Source organism: Petromyzon marinus, chromosome 16, assembly GCF_048934315.1.
Source record: "Petromyzon marinus isolate PM22_M1 ecotype Great Lakes invasive population chromosome 16, UKy_Petmar_22M1.pri1.0, whole genome shotgun sequence".
Taxonomy (NCBI): Eukaryota; Metazoa; Chordata; class Hyperoartia; order Petromyzontiformes; family Petromyzontidae; genus Petromyzon; species Petromyzon marinus.
The window spans coordinates 8,618,295-8,639,347 of record NC_133682.1 but is presented as its reverse complement, the minus strand read 5'-3'; the positions used below and the strand labels follow the sequence as shown (position 1 = coordinate 8,639,347).

The 21,053-nt window shown below is 45.9% G+C and overlaps 1 protein-coding gene across 3 annotated transcripts in view; it reads right to left on the bottom strand.

The window, feature by feature from the left end:
• Positions 1 to 1,557: 1,557 nt before the first annotated feature.
• Positions 1,558 to 21,053, bottom strand: part of GAB1 (GRB2 associated binding protein 1) — a 106,388-nt gene continuing 86,892 nt past the window's right edge. For 2 of the 3 annotated variants that reach the window (XM_032955250.2, XM_032955252.2), the window contains exons 4-12: positions 19,289 to 19,640; positions 15,653 to 15,763; positions 12,787 to 13,118; positions 11,906 to 11,949; positions 11,140 to 11,773; positions 10,171 to 10,255; positions 9,019 to 9,157; positions 7,369 to 7,494; positions 1,558 to 6,641 (exon numbers count right to left, since the gene is read on the bottom strand). In XM_032955250.2, coding sequence (XP_032811141.1) covers positions 6,474 to 6,641; positions 7,369 to 7,494; positions 9,019 to 9,157; positions 10,171 to 10,255; positions 11,140 to 11,773; positions 11,906 to 11,949; positions 12,787 to 13,118; positions 15,653 to 15,763; positions 19,289 to 19,640 — 1,991 coding nt within the window. In that variant the 3' untranslated portion in view covers positions 1,558 to 6,473. The remainder of the gene's footprint in view (positions 6,642 to 7,368; positions 7,495 to 9,018; positions 9,158 to 10,170; positions 10,256 to 11,139; positions 11,774 to 11,905; positions 11,950 to 12,786; positions 13,119 to 15,652; positions 15,764 to 19,288; positions 19,641 to 21,053) is intronic. The other variant, XM_032955251.2, reaches the window with a different exon arrangement.

Genomic DNA, 21,053 nt, shown 5'->3' with positions numbered 1-21,053 from the left:
CGCAGCCCTTGTCATTTTGTTTGGTGCATGATACGAGATAATTGATACAATTGAAAAGTTCAGGATTGCAAGAGATGGCGACTGCTTTGGGATGCTTTATAATGCAGGAGTGGATTGATCATGGTTGACAATGAAGCGCCAAATGTTGACCCATATTTACATCGTACATTGCTTTACCATAGTAACGCAGGTTGTGACTCGACTCAAGAGGATGCCTTACCAATGGTATGCAGTTCATAAAGGGTGTGCCCCTTGTGAGTACCAAGTTTACCCTAATACAATTACTTCTGATGGGAACAATGAAACATTTGACATCAACCGTGGCATGCTGCCCATGAGACGTGAATGGGTGAAACTGCTGTCAAGAGCACTTTTGGGCAAGTGCTCCGTTGACTACGAATGCTTTTCATCAGGTTACTTTTAAGTTGAGTGGTGGGATCTTCAAAGAGCTGGTGGTGGTACAGGCAGCTGATACACCCTTGCTTTTTAACCACAGACCATAGGCCTCACCAGTGATAATTTTATGGAATTTGTAGTGGAATGCATTTTTTTCACGATTGTAGGAACTGATTGGAGTGAAGGAGACGGCTCGTGCATACATTGTTGTGCAACAGTGTCTTCACTCTTGTGTGTAACCAAGAACACGTGTATTTTTGGGAATAAATACTATTCATGGTGCAAAATGTTGGGCAACTTTCTTTTGACTGGAAGATTTGCGATAACAATATTACTGTTGAACAATATTGTAGGCTGGGTCTCCAAATACATGCTTAGAAAAGCCTGCACTGACCTCAAATTATGAACCAGAGGATCAAGAGCAACTTTATTAAATCCCAGTTAATGTGCACAGTCGGGATAATGACAGCAACCTTGCTCGGGCAATATTAATTTTGGGAGACAGGTATTGAAGACGAGCTGTGGGGGAAGACGGATGTGAGTGGCGAGAGCTTTGTGTTGGGTGCCGTGAGCATGAAGGATTAAATCGTGAATTAATCCCACTTTAACTACACTGCGATCGTATTTCAATGTTGCATGGGCAGTGTGTGGTGAGGGAATGTTTGCACAATCGGTCGACTATCATTAATTTGCTTTTTATGATTGCAGTGCCATGTCTCTTCCTGTTAAAGCTTGGGTTTTATATTAATTTAACACAATTCATTGCTTTAATTCAAGTATATTCTTAATGTATTTTAAAATAATTGATTTCAAGTACAAATTTAGAAAAACAACATACTTAGGTGACAGCTAAAAGCGTGTGGTTTCTAAAGTAATTCACTTACAACTTCATTATATGCAAATGCATTTTGCTTGAAACAAAATGTTAAAAGATAGATTATATATTTTTTTATTATTACGAAAGTGACATACATTAGGCTGTCGGTTGGGGCTTTAGCCCCATTTTTTCGGGGCAAAACTCTTAAACTGTTTAAAACCATAGTTTCTAAATATTTGTTTCTGCAGGTTTTGAAAGGTGCTGATTCCCAATAGAAAATGAGACTTTATTGATGCCATTGAAAATGACCAGACACTTTAAAGCATGCATCCAAAACAATGAGATTGTTCTTTAAAAAAAACATTGCATTTTATTATTGGCATTATTTCAGCTTAATGGCAACACATCAAAGTGGACAATAAATATGTTAACTGCATACATGTGCTCAAAGTATCTTAAAAAGAAGGCAACTCGTACATGAACAACTCAATTTACCTTCAACAATATCAAACTCTGCACCTATACCATAATACTGCTCACCCATATCCAGACAAGCTTTTCCAAGCTCAGCACTAATAATTAATTGCTGTTCGTGTCTCTGTGGCAATCCCTTGGCAAGCCTATCTTGATTGCTGGGCAAGGCTGGACTCATTTTGACAGTTGTGCTATCAGCAGCAGGCATCTAAGCACATGTGCAAAAGCCGGAAAGCTGCTGTTTTGTCCACTGCTGACCATAAAATGTTGTGTGTCACCGGCGAAGGCTTGCTAGAGTTAACATTCAAACTGCGTTTAAAGAGTGATCACTCCATCTCTGCTACTGCCCCCACTGAAACTCATCTCTGTCTGCACTGCTCACTCCATCTTTTCAAGTCGAGGCTGAAGACCACCTCTGATTATTTATCATTGATCAGTCCACTTGGATGAATGCCTCCTCAAGCTACCCCCATCTTTCATGGTCTTGCGATGCAACGATCCATATAGCACCTGTACAAGAGCTGATTTCGTATCTCCTTCATGGAAATCCTCTGGAAGTTCCATCCCTTTATACTTGTCCAAATGTTTTGATCAGCACTGAAATCACTTTCCACAGCTTGGCTTCCTCCATAACTTTACATCACCTTTTATGGAACGAAAATTCCTCATCCCTTTCCCCACAATATACTAACATGCACGTGTTGGCATTTTGTACGTCGTCTTGAGGTGTGGTCACATTTAGACACTTGTGTTTGTTGCCCAATGTTGGCTTTTAATAAAATGTTCGTCCCCACAAGCCAGCCTTTACAGAAACCCATCGGGATCATTCATATTCTTAGCTCTTTCGGTAAAGTCACGTTGAAGGAGCTAAGAATATGAATGACTGCAGTCACGAAAGCTTTAAATCGGGATCATTCATGTCAAGGCTGTTGCACTATATCTGTGGACAGAAAAGTAGTTCCCTTAACAACAAAACATTTGCAAACTGCACCAAAAACAGACTTCATACACAGGCAGCTCAAACGACTGGTTAACTACCGTCAGCTATTCTGTACCTGTGCTTGGCACAAGTACACTGCACCCTGCACACATCTGCAGAGTCTTGCTGCAGTAGATTTGGAGAGAGCGTTGTCTTGGTAAGGTCACGTGTGTGTGCCTTTTGTGGCTTCTAAACGTTAGCACCCTGCCCGGACGCATAATAAGAAATCGTGATTCCAGTTTTATGTTGCAGAGAAAACGCTTCAAAACTCGTTTCGTGAATTCTGTTGTGGATGTGGATGCAGAGAGTGAGCTGGACAGAGAAGATGATCAATTAAGAGATCTTGAATGACATCAACAAAAAAGAACAATGGAAGTCCTCGGAAGGAGAAAGAAGAACAGCATTCGACGTATTTATGTACTATGTTGAATTTCTTTCGCACCGTTACGCGTCCAACCGTGCCAATCTGAGGTGCCCTTGCATTCAACCCCCGTGCCCTCGCAATCTACGAGGGCACGGGGGTTGATGAAGAAGGACGTCGTCGAATGAAGAATGGAAGTGAACACGAACAAAGAATATTGCCGAGGACAGGGACGTGGGAGGAAATGGAGGAGTTGTTTGTGGGCATGAGGACAGATAAGTGTGGAGAAGCCAAAGGGACCTGCGGTTAAGGCAGAGCACCAAATAATAAACTTGGTTAAAGCGTGTAGCGACTCCTACCAGAATTCAGATTAGTCTGTCCATCATGAACGAATACAATTTCGACTTGACCTGTAATGCTCTACAAGCCACCATTATCAGTCCTGCACTATCGTCACGAACGTTTAGTATTTAAGTTGCACCCCTCAATGCCACTGGCACTGCAGACCGCTTGTACACAGTTATGCATACAGGAATGAGAGGAAACGCGTGTAATTTATACGACACGCAGGACTTACACGACCACTAATCTTGTATCACAAGTAGCATGATCTAAAAACTGTAAACCTTCAACGTTGTAACATGCGTGAATCGTGACATTTCCCACAAAAATGTAAGTGTAAAAAAAATATATAGTGCTTAAGAGGCTGTGCTTTCACTTTGACTTATTTTCTTTTCCTTTTAATATGAAATTTAAATGTGGTTAAATATCAACAATCAATGGTACGCTGATATTCACCACATTAATCATTTCAAGTTATAACACGTTGCACAGTGTTTGCTCACTCGCGACGGAAGATAACAACTCGCGAGGTGCGATGAACCCCAAGACAAGCGGGGAAGGCAACAGCCATGTGGTGAGCTGCTGCCAAATTCCCTCCACCCCAAGCTCTGCGGTCCTTTATATATGAAGTTTTTTACAGCCAATTCATGAGGTTGTTTTTTTAAATATGGGAGGAAACCGGAGCACCCAAAGCCCACGAATGCGAGGGGGCAACGCTGTATACCATACATACGGAACAGGTGGGGTCCACAGTTACTGTACAGGGTCTCCTCTACTTACGAATATTGGACTTACGAACTTTCAGAGATACGAACAAACCTGTCCGTATGTCATGTAGATGCCACATGAAGAACCAGTGGCGTCTACATCTGTAGAACATGAAGAACCAGTGGCATCTACAAGAGATTATACAACTTTTAAAGCCATTCCCCGTGTTTAGTGTACATATCGTTCAGCATGTTGGAATCGACAGTAGTTGGACTTACGAACAAATCTACTTACGGACAGACCTCTGGAACCGAACTCGTTCGTAAGTCTGTGATAAATCGATCTATACCTCATCATGAACCTGTTTTAAATTATGCATCGCATATCCCTTTACATGTACCTGGGGTCTGTATTTAAATAGTGACTGGGTATGTAGTTACACAAAATAGCTTTTTGGAGTTGTCCACTTTGAAACAAACAAAACGCACAGAAACACTTTAATTAGCAATCAGCAAAAAAACATCATATTCTTAGCTCTGTATAGCCAACACGTGACTGTCATTGACTTATGATGGTTGTCTCTTAACACAAAGATAATTCCACAAAAAATATTCTCCATTCCAATACTTCTCGTTTGCTACGACGCACCGTCATGTCTAAACTCGGGGGGATAACAAATCGCATGGAGGTTACAAAAAAATCCACAATCTTCCAACTTTTCTCATAGAAAACAGGGGGGGGCAGGTTCATAGAAAATGAAAAATATTCCCCGAAACTTCTCCGCAATGCACACACGTTTACCATGCCACAATGGAAGAGTGATAATTACAAGAAGGGCATTTTAACCTTCATTGCTACACACACACACACGCAGACTTTTTTACGCTTGAGTAACAAAAACTATAACCGTCATGTGTTATCGGGCACTGCTAAAGTCTGTAAAATTGAGGCACCCTTAAGTAAATGCATTGTTATTATTTAATAATTACTAACACGTCACAACGACCAAAGATATTCAACAATCAATTCCAAAACAGATTATTTTTTATTTTCCCCCTTACTTTTATTCCGCAATTCCTTCCCGATGGGCGATAAGAAATTAGTTCCAAAATAAAAGTTGTAAAAAGAATATGACAATGCCTTTTGCATACTTAGCCGGTGTAGGCTTACCTGTAATGAACCGCACGTATAATTGTGCACTCCGCAGCATATGGGAACCTATTTTGTATTATATTTCACAGCTGTAATAGCTAGGGGTAAGCCAGGTGCGTTGTTTTTTGGTTTATTTTAAGGGAAGGCAATGGTGATCATGTGGTTAGGGCCCAGAGCCCCACGTGTACTGCAGAGTACAGAGGGCACACCCCCAATTTAAATTTTGGCGAATTCCGTTCTGAGAGATTGAGTTGCGGTGTTGTGACGCGGAGGGCATGTCTGGTCATTATTGCGGATACGCAATTTAATGCCCTTCGGAAGAACTTTGAAATAAATTTTTGCCATTTCACGAAACCTCTTGGTGCTCGGCCGTTGTGGAGTCGCCCACTCCTCAGGAGGACAGAACAACAACCCGGAGCGTCTACTCATCATCTTCGAATTGTATTATTTTTATTGTCTATTTAGCTGACTTCATTAGGATTCGCGAGAGGAGAGGGACAGGGTGAACCAGGCTACACATATCTGGTTGGAAAAACTTGGCAGTGGTTATTTCAAAACCAGGACTCAGCGTGCAGGTTTAATTGATTAGTTCAAGTGCAGAATAAAACCTACCATTCTAAAGTATGAGTAAAGAAAAAAATACTCACGGTACCAGTTATATCTCCGATGGTCAACACGAGGTCGATTCTCTCCATTGGGATGAATACATTTTCGCACTTTAAAACCGTAAATAACTAAATTATATAACTACGAGTGGAATATTTTTTTTTAAAAAAACAGCATGTCTGCGTGAGAAAGTTACCTCTTGGGCATTGATTTGTTTTCTTTGCCTCTGTAGACCAAGGCTTGTGTGCGATGTCAGGCCAGTTGACTTACTGTAAAAGTCCTTCGAAGGAAAAACGACCTCCGTAATGAAGTTCAAGTCCAAGGACTCTTTTTCCTCAGCCTCCCAAACACCAGGACAACACATCTGAACAACGCAGAGCGAGCGGCTCTAAACTCAGGTCAGACACCACCATTCGCAGCCTCATGGACAACGCAGAGTCCTTAAGGCAAGGCCGCAACTTTCGGCTCTGATCGGCCTCCTCTCTCGCTCGCTCAGCTGCACGTCCTGCCGCCCCGCCCTCTTCCCAAAGCTTCCTCGCCTCTCTTCCACAAACGGCAGTGCTGTTAGTTTCCACGTGGAAGAAGGAGAAGGCAAGAAACCAGACGGCTGTGGGGCTGGCCTTCACCGGCGGCGCGTGCTACTTGCTGGAGAACGCTTTGGCGGGCGTCTCCGACTCGGACGACTGCCGCACGTCGGTCCAGGCCTGGCGCGTGCTCTGCAGCGCCCGTGTCTTCTCCTGGTCCACCTCCACATAGTCGACGCGGCTCTCGGAGGGCACCACGGCCACCATCACCGTCGACTTTTGCTGCGGGGAAGGCGAAGGCACAGGCGAGCGTGAACGCAGGTTGAACCGTGACGATGGGCAAACGCGGAGCTCGATTCCACCACCGAGCATCCACGAACCAGATTATAGGCCAGTACTGCTGCGGCAAAGAGGTTGTAGGTAAAGGTGCAGCATGCAATACTTGCTCACGCAATTGCTGGCAGATGAGACTCTCTATGGAGGATATCTCGGCCTAATCGTCTATGCTCGCCAGATGTCTTCAAAAGGGATGCTGCTATGGCTGGCTTTACAACATAAAAAATAATCACAGCACTTTGTAAATTTTTTGGCTAGCCATCGAACAAAGACGGTCACTGCATCGCACACTTTCAGGTGCACTTCTGCGGCCGTCTGAAACCCTATTCCGATATTAGGAAGCAACTGGAGCTATGCACCTTTATATATAGATTTAAAACTTATTTCTTTAGAACTGCTTTTTGTGTGTAATTATTTGTCTTTCCCCCGCACCTCCGATGAGCACGGCTGGCTACGTATGGTGCGAAAGAAGTTCAAAATATGTACATCCAATACACTAGTAGATGAAGGCCTCTCCATGCCATTTGTGGGGGATTTTTTTGACCACACTTCACCATGCTCATCAATGCAAACTAGTGAGTGGGGGGAGCCAGGACCAATTAACATATCACTCATATCCAAGTTTCAAACTCGTTGTACCGCAATTTTGCTAACCACTCCGCCATCCCCCTACCTTGCGTGGAGGATTAGGTGACGTGCTCCGCTGTAGGTCCAAGGCTAGGTATTCCACCTTCTTAATTCCGGAACAGGGAGCAATTCCATCAGTTGGAGGAACACACACCACTGCAGCCTTGGAACCCTGTCCACACCACAATCAAATACAAAGACACACGCATGTCAGACTAAATCAACACTGCATTGTGTGCTTTGCTGGCAAATTGGAGCATCAACGCAAAGCAGCAGTGGCGGCAGTGTTTTTCACTTTTACAGCAAACAAATCGATCCTGAGAGATTACAATTGGACACACTCTCACCACTTAACCGTCTCCACGGACGCACTGCCCTTTAAAAACAAAAAAATCCCCCAATTTTCTTTGAACGAAATGTTACACCGCACGTGAGCCATCGATGATTGCAAACATTATGCCGTGCCAAAATTCCCCAGTGCTCGGCCTTCAGCGAAGCAACATAGCAGCATCACGACGGGGGACTTCAATGCAACGAACTGCAAGGTTTTGGTCGTACTGTAGGAACCAAAGTGGGCGCTTAATATTACGCACTCATTAAGCCTCAGTGAGGGTCTCTCAGTGGGTTCTTTGCAGGACAGCGATTTTCAACTGTCAGCAGGTGACATTTTGCACGTTCTCTCACGGAATTTTGCTAAATATCCCCCCCCCCTCCCCAAATTGTAAAAATGCCACTCGTCTGAAATTATTGTATTTTAAATAATGGCAGGATTATTAGGATAATACTATTTATTCAGTATACCATGCTTTAGTATTTTCACATGCTGGAGAAAACCAACGTTCCTTGATAAATCCTCAATAAAAGTGGACAATAACAATAATAGCAGTGAAGAAACCTACTTGCTGTTCTCCCTCCTACATTTGCCTCCTTCCATTGTAGGCGAGTGTCTTATGAAGGGTATATGTTTGCATGCTCTTCTCTTTTCGCACGATGCACAAACAATAACCTCACAAACATTTTTTACAGTTTGTGTATTTATGGACATGAGCAACAGGAATGCAAGAGAGACAAAAAGAGGAGCGTATAATCAAGGAAGTAAGTGGCCTTGTGTAGGAACACGCCACTAGATGGGACAATGGTCGGTGGCCAAAACAAATTACAGAATGGCAGCCAAAGGAGGGAATGTGCTTGACATGACATCCACGTGGAAGAAGGAGTGATTAAATTCGCTCGTGTCCAGGTGCCAGGTGGATTGTTGCATCGTAACACCGTCAGAGATGGCAACAGATTGTAGAGAGGCCTTCATTCAGCAGTGGATAGATCTTAGCTGATGATGATACAGCATCGGAGTGCGTGGGTGATGTGCGTGTGTAAAGTGTGCGGTTAGCGCTAAGCTTCGCTACGAATCCAGTGACCCGAGTTAGATTCCCGCTCGTGGCCAATACCGGTGACGATTATCTTAACCGGTCCTGGGGCTCCCCTAGGTCGACTCAGCCTCAAATGAGTACCTGGTGCAGTGTGTCAACATCACCAATGGGGAGACAACGGCGTGGTGCTGGTCACCCACCCACTCGTGTGCCGTTCCGGCCTTTATAGGTGCTCGCTAGCAGCACTTTGCCCCAACAGTCTGTGAAGGCAATAACTGGGAGATCTTGGTCTTTGTCAGTGTGCTAAGCGCGCGAGCGCTGGGCATTACCGCGCTGGGCATGTTATCCGACGGCTGGTTTGGTCGCATGGGCACGTAGTTCTCCTCGCTGTCCTGCGAGTCCGAGCTTGACGTGGTGCTGTGGGTGGAGGGCGGTCGCGGCCGCGGGCTCGAGGAGAAGCGGAACGTGCTGCTCGAAAAAAACGCGCGTGCACCGCAACACACAAACAAACATGAAGATCCCCCCCCCCTATAGCCTTGAACAGACTGTTGGAGCAAGTGCTGTTAACGAGCACCTATTATTAAGGCTGGCGCGTCACACGAGGGGGTGGGTGGCCAACACCACGCGCGGCCGCCTTTGTCTCCCCACGTGGCGATGTTCACACACCGCACCAGGTACTCATTTTAGGCTGAGTCGACCTAAGGGAGGCCCAGGACCGGTTCAGATAATCGCCACTGGTGTTGGCCATGAGCGAGAATCAAACTCGGGTCACCAGGTTCGTAGCGCAGCGTAGCGCTAACCGCTATGCCACTGCTCCCCACACACACACACGCACAGACACGCGTTAAACACGCACAGACACGCGTTAAACACGCACAGACATGCGTTAAACACGCACAGACATGCGTTAAACACGCACAGACATGCGTTAAACACGCACAGACATGCGTTAAACACGCACAGACATGCGTTAAACACGCGAACACGCAAGCACACGTCACGTCACGCACGCACATTCATGCAGGAGCTTCCAGGAAATGCGTCATCTCCAGAACGCTCCGAGCAGACACACACACGCGCACGTACTATGGCCGAGCAGTAGAGCGTTTTGCTTTTGTTGTGGAGGTTCATGATTTGAGCACATTGCAGGAATATTAACCACAAAAACAATGATCTGCCTTCAGAGTCGACGTCAATGATCCCATGACATAATTCGAAAATACTAAGTTATGTGTGCTTGCGTCACGGTCAAAATTTGGCAAATTTAATAATTACCCACAAATGACCTCATTGCACAATTGGAAAAAATAACATAACATCACCCCCTACTGGTTGACAATACCCGTGTGTAAAATAGCATCTTATTGATAGCCATAGACTATAAGAATATAAGAATGAAGACTAAATGTACTACCGTAATCATCATTGTTATCGTAAGAATGCGCTGCAGTGCCGATTGGCATGAGCGTCGTTAAACGTACTCTGGCCGAGAGAAGCTCTTGGATTCCGGGGAGTGAATTGGAGCCACCATGCACAGATCTGGCAGATCCACAGGCGGAGGCTTGACTGCAACATAGAAGACACAGGGCACTGTGACGAGCGTTATAACTTCTGTTTCATCCCAAGAGATGTTGATGAATTAAAGTTACAATGCATTGAATATTTCATGCCGAAGGTCAGTCTGATGCACGCATGAGATATCTGAAATTGATGCGTGTGAATATATATATAAAATACAATCACTGTAGAGTCTCGTGAACAGCTCTTTTTGTTCAAGTCTGTGTGGGTGCAACATGATAAATGAAACGTGTTCATAAAAGATTGGCCATGCTGATTAAATAAGTAACTAGAAAAGATACAGAAAATGTAAGAAATAACTTTTCTCAACTTTTAAGAATGAAAATACCCAGAGCATTTACGAGTATAAAATTATTTTCAAAAATAATTTGATTAATTATCCAACCATGGTATCACCACCGTAGCTAGAGTTCCAAATAATTGACTGAACAAAGTGCCAACATCAGCTCCACGCAGTGTGGTACAGCAGGTTAAGCCATACGCATCACCAACGTTACAAATGTAACCAGGGTCGGAATGTGTATTTATACTGAAGGAATTCGATAAGCTATGAAGCTCTTTTTCACAACGTCCAGTAGGAACCGGCCAGAACGTTACAACAACAAACACTACAAAACATGATAGGAGTGCAAAGTATGGGAAAAATAAGCAAATAAAACGAAACTATGTTTATATTTCCAGGTACAGCCCACTGAGCTATTAGCTTCTTTTTCAGAAGCGACCGGGCCACAAATGACAGCTCAACAAAGTGGCTCATCTTGTGGAAATTGATAGCAGCAAAATAATCTACGTAACCGAAACGCCACGTTTCGCCGCGCAAACCAAGCGGCGGCTTCTATCAGCGTCTCCGGGGGTCGTCCAAGCAAAGTCACCTTTCCTGTCGGGCTTGAGCTCGCGGTTGACGGGCGGGCGCTGCATGGAGAGCACGGGGCTCGACGAGCTGGACGCCCTCTGCTGCTGGGGACTGGGGACGATGCTGGGCAGGGGCCGCAGCTGCAGGGGCGGCGTCATCGTCGGCGCGGTCCGGGGATGGTGCTTCAGCGACGGGGAATTCCTGCCCAGCGGCGACTGCTGCTGCTGCTGCTGCACGTGAGCCGGAGTGGTCGCCGTGCGTTGGTTCGGGATCGTGGAAGCGGGACGCTGGGGCAGCGCCGTCGGCGGGGGCGGCACCCGGCGAGGGAGCGTGGAGGAGAGGCCCGGAGGGAGCGAGGCCGAAGAGCCGGCGGACGAGGACGAGGACGAGGACGAGGACGAGGACGGCGTCGCGGAGCGAAAGCCCGTGTGGACCGGCGGAGGGATCTTCGCGCCCAGCGACGCGCTCACCTCCCCCAGCCCGGGGCTCATGGGAATGTAGTTGTCGTGCGGTGAGTCGAGCAGCGGAGCGGCGAGCAGGGGCGAGGGGGCAACCCCGTTGTCGCGGGCGGTGCGGGGAGGAGTGGGCGAGCTCCCGCTCATCGCCACGTAGTTGTCCTCCGCGTCCGAGTCGTCGTCTGCCGGATATTTACCCTGCGAGGGAGGGGGGTTGGGGGGGTGGTGGTGGTTATGTGAATGTCGCCGTTCTCTCTGGCTGCTGGATACTCCGGTGTCCGAGAGCTGCATGTAAACGAAGTGTGCTTGTGCCGCTGTTTCATCACTGACCTCAGCTGGGTCGGCAAATGTGGTGACGTCTCTGGGCAACAGATCTGAAACACAATTCATTGACAAGTGTTATTTCATGATGACGACTACGACGATAATAATCATAATTTACTTCACTTTGGCTTATCGCTGTTGAATTAAGTGCTCCCCATGCTCATCAATTCAAACTTGCTTCCTAGTGAAATAGGAAATTGAGCAGTGTTCATCTCCACTGGCACCCTTGAAAATTATTCCACGTTCCCATGGCAGGGGCCAGTCTCCATGGAGTGAACACTTTTGACATCCAACAAATTGGTACTTCATAATAAAGGTTGGTACAGTAAAACCTTGGATTGCGAGCATAATTCGTTCCATTAACGTGTTTGTAATCCAAAGCACTCGCATATCAAAGCACTCGTATATCAGTTGTGATCACGTGACACTCGGCAGACAAAGCGTCTATACGTACTACTCGTATTGCAAGACCCTCGCTTGTTTATCAAATTAATATTTATTTAAATGTTTCGCTCGTCTTGCAAAACACTCGCAGACCAAGTTACTCGCAATCCAAGGTTTCACTGTACTTCCTTTTAATTGCAGATATATTCAGTAACCATGAATACTACGCGCCGTCTGCTTCATAGCGGGCATTAAGAATACCGTGACATTATTTTTAAAAAAAAAAGTAGGCCATACATGCCGTCGTCATGGTATAAATTTGGCAATTTTGCTAATTACACAATTGGGTAAAACCACATCGCAACATCGCACCCCTACTGCCAAATTTTACACGTCTGTGAAATAGAGGGCGTTTGTGAGTGCCCTGTGCTCTAAGAGCGGCGCGAATACCAAATCTCCTCGCCTATCATGATTATGATTGCGAACAAGGCTTCGAGTCTCACCGCGGTTGCCACCGGCACGGTGCGCGCGCATGTTCTCCATCACGGAGATGGTGTGGCTCCTCTGAGTTGCGGTGCCCATCGGCAGCGCCGGGGCCACCGACGGGAAGGCGTCTCCGTCCGACGCCACCCTGTAGCCCCGCGGGTCGGACGAGTAGCCCGACGAGGAGGACGAGGAGGACGTGGACTTGGGCGGGCGCGGCGGGGGGGTGTGGAAGCGCGACGGAGGCCCCACGCCGTTGGAGGAGAAGGAGGCGGCCGAGTGGTGGGACGCCACGTTGTCATTGCAGTCGGTCTCCGAGCAGCCCTTCCACTGCTGCTCCGAGCACGCGCGGCTTTGGCGTGCAAAAGTATGGGGGAGGGCGGGGGGCGGGGGAGGGCAGGGGGCACACACGGGAAGGGACCCACACACAGACTGCACTGTGAGCCACAAAACTCTCAGGCGTTTGTTTTCATTTTTTTCCAGAAAGCGTTCTGGAAACGGTTGAAAGGCAAAATCTGATCTTGGCTCGAGCCCTCGTTTGTTTGATGGTGGAGAGAAACAGCAACGTTTTTCTCCCACAATTGCACTCCATTTCTCCCCAACTGATCGTACGATATGGAACTTTGTCCATGACGGTCACCAGTGCCTCGACAGAGTTAAACTGTTTCCATCAGAGAAATTCCCCTGCCTGATAACCTCAGGGTGGTTACGACTGTTTGGCTCTTTCGCATGCCCGGTGAATAAACTGAACCTGCCGTGTATTGTTTGTTTTTACATCTATAAAATTGTGGTAATTATTTGTTTTATTTTTTAATTCACGAGTTAGTGAACACACCATCAGCCTATTAACGAAGGGGAGTGCTCATTTCACATTATGACCCCACGAGTGGAATGCAGTAGTCCATGGAATAAATTCACCACCTACCCAGGTGGCTCAGCTGGTAGGGCGCAGTGAGCAAATGTGCGTATTGATCACCTCCAGTGAAGTGTACAACTTTAAACGTGGGTGACAATTGTACATTGAGCTTCCCCCCCCCCACCCCCCTAAGGTTTGCAGGACCACGCGATAATGAGAACAGTTTAGTTCCCTCGCCTTTGCTCGTTAAAATTCCCAGCCATCCCCCGAGTCTATACTCGTGTTCATAGTCTGTGGGGGGAGAAAAAAATAAGACTCGAAGAAGTTTACCGCAACAAGAACAGGTCGTAGTGCACTTTAAATTTACAGTGTCCATGAATGTAAGAATAAAAATCATTAAAGAACTAGAAATTAGACTGCGTTTTGAGCGAGGTCGATAACACACGCTGGACAGCGTGAAAGTATTCTCGTACTTTTGTCATCCGTCTAACCCTCCGCAAGTCCACCAAGGCATTGGAGGCAGACATTGTATCTGGATTTGAGAGTCCCAGGTGGTCGACAAAATCTCGGCTGTGGTTGTTTCGAAGGTCACTCAAGCTATTAATTATTTTGCCATAAACTTGTTATCCCAGCATTCGACCACAGTTCAAACAGATGTCTAATTATAATTACTTAGTGATGGACACACGTTACTACTCCAAACACACCATTCTAATTAAACATTTCAATGTTAGATGCAATTTTAGGAAATAGATTTGAAATGGAATATAATGAATTATTTAAACACTTGTGTTTTTTTAAAACAAGGTCACAATATATATGCTTAGCTCTTTCGGTAAAGTCACGTTGAAGGGAAACAATAAAACAATAAAATATATATAAAACAAAAATTCTCACGACGTTTCGACCATAACACAAACGGTCATCATCAGGTGTGATGATGTGTCAGGTGTGATGATGTGTGATGATGACCGTTTGTGTTATGGTCGAAACGTCGTGAGAATTTTTTTTTATATATATTTTATTGTTTTATTGTTTCCCTTCAACGTGACTTTACCGAAAGAGCTAAGAATATGAATTACTGCAGTCACGAAAGCTTTAAATCAAAAGGTCACAATAGGTTTTTTTTTTACTCATTGGAGGGGGCTGGGCTTTTAGCGACACCATTTTACAAATAATTTCATAACTCCACGTAAAGGACCAACCACACAGTTATTCAATGAGAGCAGCGACAGCAGCAACAACCAGGAATTAAAAGAGACCAAACGGAGAACAAAGATTTGTCAGAAAAGACTGCAAATAACGATGAAGCTGGAGCCAGTGACACCAACGAGTCAGATCGGCTTAGCTGGACACCACCGCTGAGACAACAGCGCAACACCATCAGCAGGCAGTGGGCGAGGGACAAACACGCGCTTGAAGGCCACCGAGATATAAAAAAACAAAGTCTGCATTTGAGGCTGGTAGCGTGTTTCCCCGTCAAGCGGCCGGGAAGCGTTTGCACTGAGACACGGGGGGCAAGGCTGCACACACAACAACAAATAGCAGCTTGTAAATTCGGAGCGCTCACTCCAAAATCAAATAACATGACATGCCAAGTGGGTTTTCGTGGTCGTGCTGTCTTTATAGCTTTTTTCCCGATGCGTTTTTGGGTCGTGCCACGTATTGTTTGGGCACGATGCCCAACGCTTCACTTCAGGTGCTGGGAGCATCTCAATTCCTGAAGAAGCTCCCAGCACATGGAGTGCCAACGGTGGCAAAAAAACATGCGGCACAACCCAAAAAACGCAACAGACCTTCGGGAACCAATTATGGAATCCTTAAAATTCAACAATTTCCTGAGTGCACAGCGCAAGTAGGGCAACACGCTCCCCCGCCACAAACTGCAGCCAGTTAGTAACCCAGGTTTTCCGGAGGGCCCTGGTAAATCGTCGAGTTTTATGAAAGCCCACGGATTGTGAAGCGAGCGAGCAGCAGTTGGACGGAGACACGGAAGCGAGCCACAAGCCACCGGCGACCTCGCAACTCACTCTGCTTGGCCCTCGGGGGTTTTGGTTACAAAATCTTCCAGCAGAAGGTAATCGTCTTCCTCCTCTTCCTCCTCACTATCTGACGCCCCATCCGGATTGGCACGTGCGATGCTGATTCATTTCGAGGGGGTTATACGGGCAAAGACTTACTCAACAAACACATGCAGTTTGACAGCAAATGAAAAGCGATCGCTCGACATGACCAGCCAAAGTTTAAGACGCGTACAAGGGGATGGTAAATGCCATTCCGTTCAGAGTCGCTCTGCAGAAAATAAAACAGGTAATGAAAGTGGGGAAAATTCCCCTTTAAATTATGATGTCCAATGAATGTTTAATGATTTATAACAAAGACCTGAAATAATTTGCATTGCAAGCAGTTGTTATAATGTATCGAATGAGATGCAAAATAATTACACGTAAAATGTAGCAGAGTGCACTTAGAAGAACTTGTTAAAATATGTGCATATGAAATAATTGTACGTGAAAAAAATATATATTAAATGCAACACTTACATGTGAAAAAAACAAAGAAAATGCATTTAAATAAACTCAGCGCATACAGCTCTTGTGTATAAGTTAATTTGTGTAAATCCGCCGGAATGGCGGTGATGCGTTAATGTACTAATTAAAGTCATTAGCGCAGCTCTCCATTATGCTGCCTTATCGCACGATTATCGTAAATCCCGGTTTCAAAACTGCACGGCGCATGCTGATGCAACGAGGCAGGTTTCTCTCCGCTAACGAGCGATCGTACAATGAGGCCCTTGGCCTCAAGCATTGATGAGGCACATTTCAGATTCAACAAAAAAGTAACAAAACGCTGGAAAACTGAATGAACAAAAGAACTGCAGACAATATTTGTGTTTGTCAGCACCACTGTAGCCACCGACCAGCCATGAACATTAATTAAGCCAAGTTACACAATTAAAACCAAATGGCACAATCGTCAGGCCTTGTAATGATAGGATTAATGTTTGGGTGTTAGCATACGGTTAATGCTAAGCTGATAATTCACCGCCATCACACCACCACCCCCAGAAAGTTGATAAATTTAAATTAAAAAAAAAATTCTCCAACTTTCACCGTCTCGTTTGTATTTAATCGATGCATCAAAGCATCGCTACCTGTCCAAATAATGCCTATTTGTTCCTAGTGAATTCAGGAAAATGTACGCAGTAGAGTTTGGAAAATACTCTCCTGTAGTAAGAATTTGAATTAATGTTTTATGAGCGAATTCAGCACTCACAAGATCACAGGCAGCAAAGCCTGGGAAAAGGCAGGATAGAGAGTGGTGGGGCTTTCCCAAATCAGTGCACTTATTACAATTCGTTAAACTCATTACAATTAGTGACACACTAATGAATAATTTAAAAGAATTGGGTCGTAAATTATATGGTTCAGGAATAACTCAATTACTCAATTATATTGGTAAAAATATGTAAACATTGCAATTAATTCCAGTGCCATGTTATGGTCTTAACAGTCTCAACCAAAATGTCAAGAATTAGTAATACGCTCGTAACTCCAAATTTCTTAATTTAAAAAGTCATCAAAACATGTCGCAATATTAAAAAGATTCGGCTCATCAAACAAATGTGGTGAGCTAAACCCGAATGATGTGAGCTGTGGTAATTGAGCTAAAATTTATTTAGAGCATCATCACATTTCAACTTGGGACACCGAAAAGTCCCCGCCACGTGTTTTTTTTACAAATCTGGAAATGTACGACTTGTGTTGGATACACTTTTAGATAACCTTGTGCAGCAAACTGCAAGCAATGCCCACAACAAAGCAAAACAGGTGAAAATATCAACTTCACAGATGCGTGACGAACATGAAATAAACAAAGGTTTTGCTTTGCGATGAACCTTGATAATAATGTGTGTATGACCTGAGTCGTGGGGGTAAAATAAATCTCGTCGTGAAACGACTTCAGCCAGCAGTGGATCACATCGACTCGGGGAAAGAGCCTTCGAAACAGGCTAACGGAACGACCTCCTGGACATCTGTGAAAAAGAGCTTCATAGCTCATAGGATTCCTCCAGGATTTCTGGAGTCACTCCTGCTCACATTTTTTCAGCCCATACTCTACTATGGCTCCTTCGTTCTCTGTAATTCTTTGTCCATAATCCACTATAACATAAAAGCTAAAATACAACTGTTTTATTTTACCAAGTAAGGTCCACTAAGCTATATAGCTCTCTTTCAGAAGCAACCTGGCCACAAATAACAGCTCAACGAAGTGGCTCATCATGTGCAAATTTATAGCAGCCAAATACTCTCAACACATGTTTTTGAAAGTGGAGAGGAAATCTGGAGGAGCTAGAGATAAAACCACGCCACCATGGGGAGAGAGACACCGTAAACTCCAAATATACAGCAGGTGTCAGGGTTAGGATCGAAACCACGACCTCCTGTATACCAGACGAGGTAGTTAACATCTCCTAGTTCCCGTGATGATGATGATGATGACACAGAGAAAAACGCAAACTCCAAATATACAGCAGGCGTCAGGGTCGGGATTGAAACCACAACCTCATGTATACCAGTATTCATTAAAGCCCTTTGTCAATACACTCCTGGATGAATGCCTTCCCACGGCGTGTTGATCATGGAGTCCCATAATTCATCACGCTGGTTAGTACGAGTGGGGGAATGGGAGGGTCAGAATCAGTTCAGATATCACTCGCCACTGATGTTTAGTTGTGGCCAGGAATCAAACTGCTAGTTGTTGGTTTCACGATGTAGCATGATGACCACAATGCAAGTGCTCCACAGCGCGTCCGATACACTGACACCATTCAGCCATCAACATGGGCCAAGGCGAATTAAGCGACAACGTCAATTCAAAAATAGGATTTTGTTTGGTTTTTGGTGTTTGGACCGAGACCATAGACCAACAACCACAGTTAATAACCTAATTTTAACCGTAAGTGTTTCTGATCTGACACGGACATTATGAGCCCTCTGAGCCACCCGGCCACCTCAGGCCCCTACTAAAATCTTTTAACAAGTTGCGGTTATTGAGTTAGATTGCTTTAGATCTCTGTCAGCTTCAGCTTGGACAACGAAACGTTCCTTGCCTTGCTACGCTGCACTCAACGCTGTCGTTGGTTTATTTAGAGAGGTTGCTGGGATCCTCAGTTTGAATCGCGGCTGCTACTTGTGATTAAACCAGTTTCAAAAGTTCTATGGTCTCAGCACAGTCACCAATGGCTGCACAAAATAACATCACATCACATTTGTTATGTTCTTAATTTGTATACAATCCAGCTCTGAGAGTTATAATATCATCTTTACTCTCATATTCTGCATGGGTGGGAAAGTACTGTCCTCTACTGTGTGCACCGGAGGTCATTTGAAGAAGGGATCTCAGAGGTAGCTCTGTGATATCCACTTCCGTGAACTGTTCTCTAATACACAAAGGGTTTGCACCGCTCTCCAAGAGACGCGGATGGATTCTTAGTCTCATGACATGACGGTGATACGACAACCTTTATAAAATCGGGGGGAAATTACAACAACAAAAAAACACATATATCGTTGTGACTCTCATCACCACTTATACCCCAGGATGCAGTAAAAGACACGAGCAAAACAAAGAAGAGAGGGCGAGAGAAATGGACTCTGCCGCACCTGCGCTTGGCCGTCTCAAACTCCGTGAGGCACAGGTAGTCGCTCTGATCGTCGTCGCTTCCCGCGCAGCCGCGTGGCGGTGGCGGCACGGCCGTGGGCCACCGGTCCCCACGGGCCCCGCCGGCTAGGGGCACCGGCACGGGCTGCGGAGCGTACATGGGCGGCAGGGACCCCGAGAAGGCCGCCGACGGCGGCGGCGGCGGCGGCGGCCCGTGGGAGGAGAAGCCCTGTCGCTGCGGCAGCAGCCGAGGCTGGGACGTGAGCAGTGACGCCGGCGTCGGGCCGCCCGGGTGGTGGCCGTGGGGGCCCAAGCCCGACGGTGCTGCCATCGGGTGCTGCACCTTCACCACGTCTGCACACCAAAGCAGCAGGGTGGGGGGGGGGGTGAAGAGTTTGTTAGGCACACCTTGGGGGTTTCCATTGCGAAGTTAGAAGTCAATTAGTTCATGAGAATCTCAGTTTAAGCTGTAAATTGATTGATTGATTGAGCATTGTGTCCAGTGAATAGGTAACAAAGCTACAGGTGCAGCCCTGGAATTACTTGTACTCGCCACTGCTGGTGGAAAGGACTCCGGTTAGAAAGCCACTCTCGAGGATATGCTTGGCCTGCTCTTCTACGCTGGCATTGGCAGACACGAGGTACCTACACACTTTATCCCAATGTCACAACAGGCTGAAGTAGGGACAATAACCCATCGTGGAGGAGGGACGGGATGGGGATGGACCAGTTATGAACAGAGAACCAATTCCATAAAAGCCTCGCCTCTATGTCTTTCTAATATTAGCCACATTCTCTATCAAAGCTCCCAGTTTTTAAAAGGAGACATCAATGGTGAACGCGCAGCTGTGCGTGAGCAGCTGTTTGCGGTCTGTGTTCTGTGCACGTGTGTGGAACTTAACTTTGTGCACGTGTGTGGAACTTAACTTCCACCCCCTGATCCCTCCTCCAGACGCCACAACGGCAGTTTAAGACACAATTGCATTTAGTCGCACGGCAAATGCAAATGGTTTTGCGCTGTGTAGTGTACCATGTTTGTGTCATTAATTTGGAAATATCTATTGTTATTTAATTTATGGTTATAGTCAAGAAACTTGACGATGACTTATCGATAAAGTACTGACACAGAAGGGCATTCGAGAAGCAGCCTGCATGAAGTGGGTGAGCCAAGCGGAGACGGAACCGTTACATTTGACCGTCCCATGAGGTATAGGACAGATTCCAGCTACGCAGGATGTCATGACAATGTAATTCATCAAAATTCTGTTACTTAACATAAATACAGATATTACTGGGAGAATCTATCGTACGGGCCAATCCAAGCGGATGTGGGGGGCTTCAACAGCAACATTTAAAACAAAACAAGATAAATCCCAATAATAAGGGGTTAGCAATCAAGCGCGCGCCTCAATAAAGGCAAGCTGTGGAAACTATAGATAAGGGGCCAACGACCACACAGGAAGGTGTTCAGCATCCTCAGTAAGCAAGGGCGCCGCCCCCCCCCCCCCTCCCCTCCTTACACGGTCCCCGAGTTGTGAATTACAACTCTGCTCAGCATTCGTTGGATTGAAGAGAAAAAAAAAATCGCACAAACAAGAAGCGGCGGGTGCAGGAAGGCCGCGTTTGTCACGGCCTCGCGATGCAAACGACGCAGGGGCCCGAGCCTCGGGCTCAATCTTCCGGCGCGGCACACGGGAAACGGCAGCAAAATCGATTGTGGCGGACCTCGGGCGGCCTATGAATAGCCGTTGGCGCGCGGCAAACAGG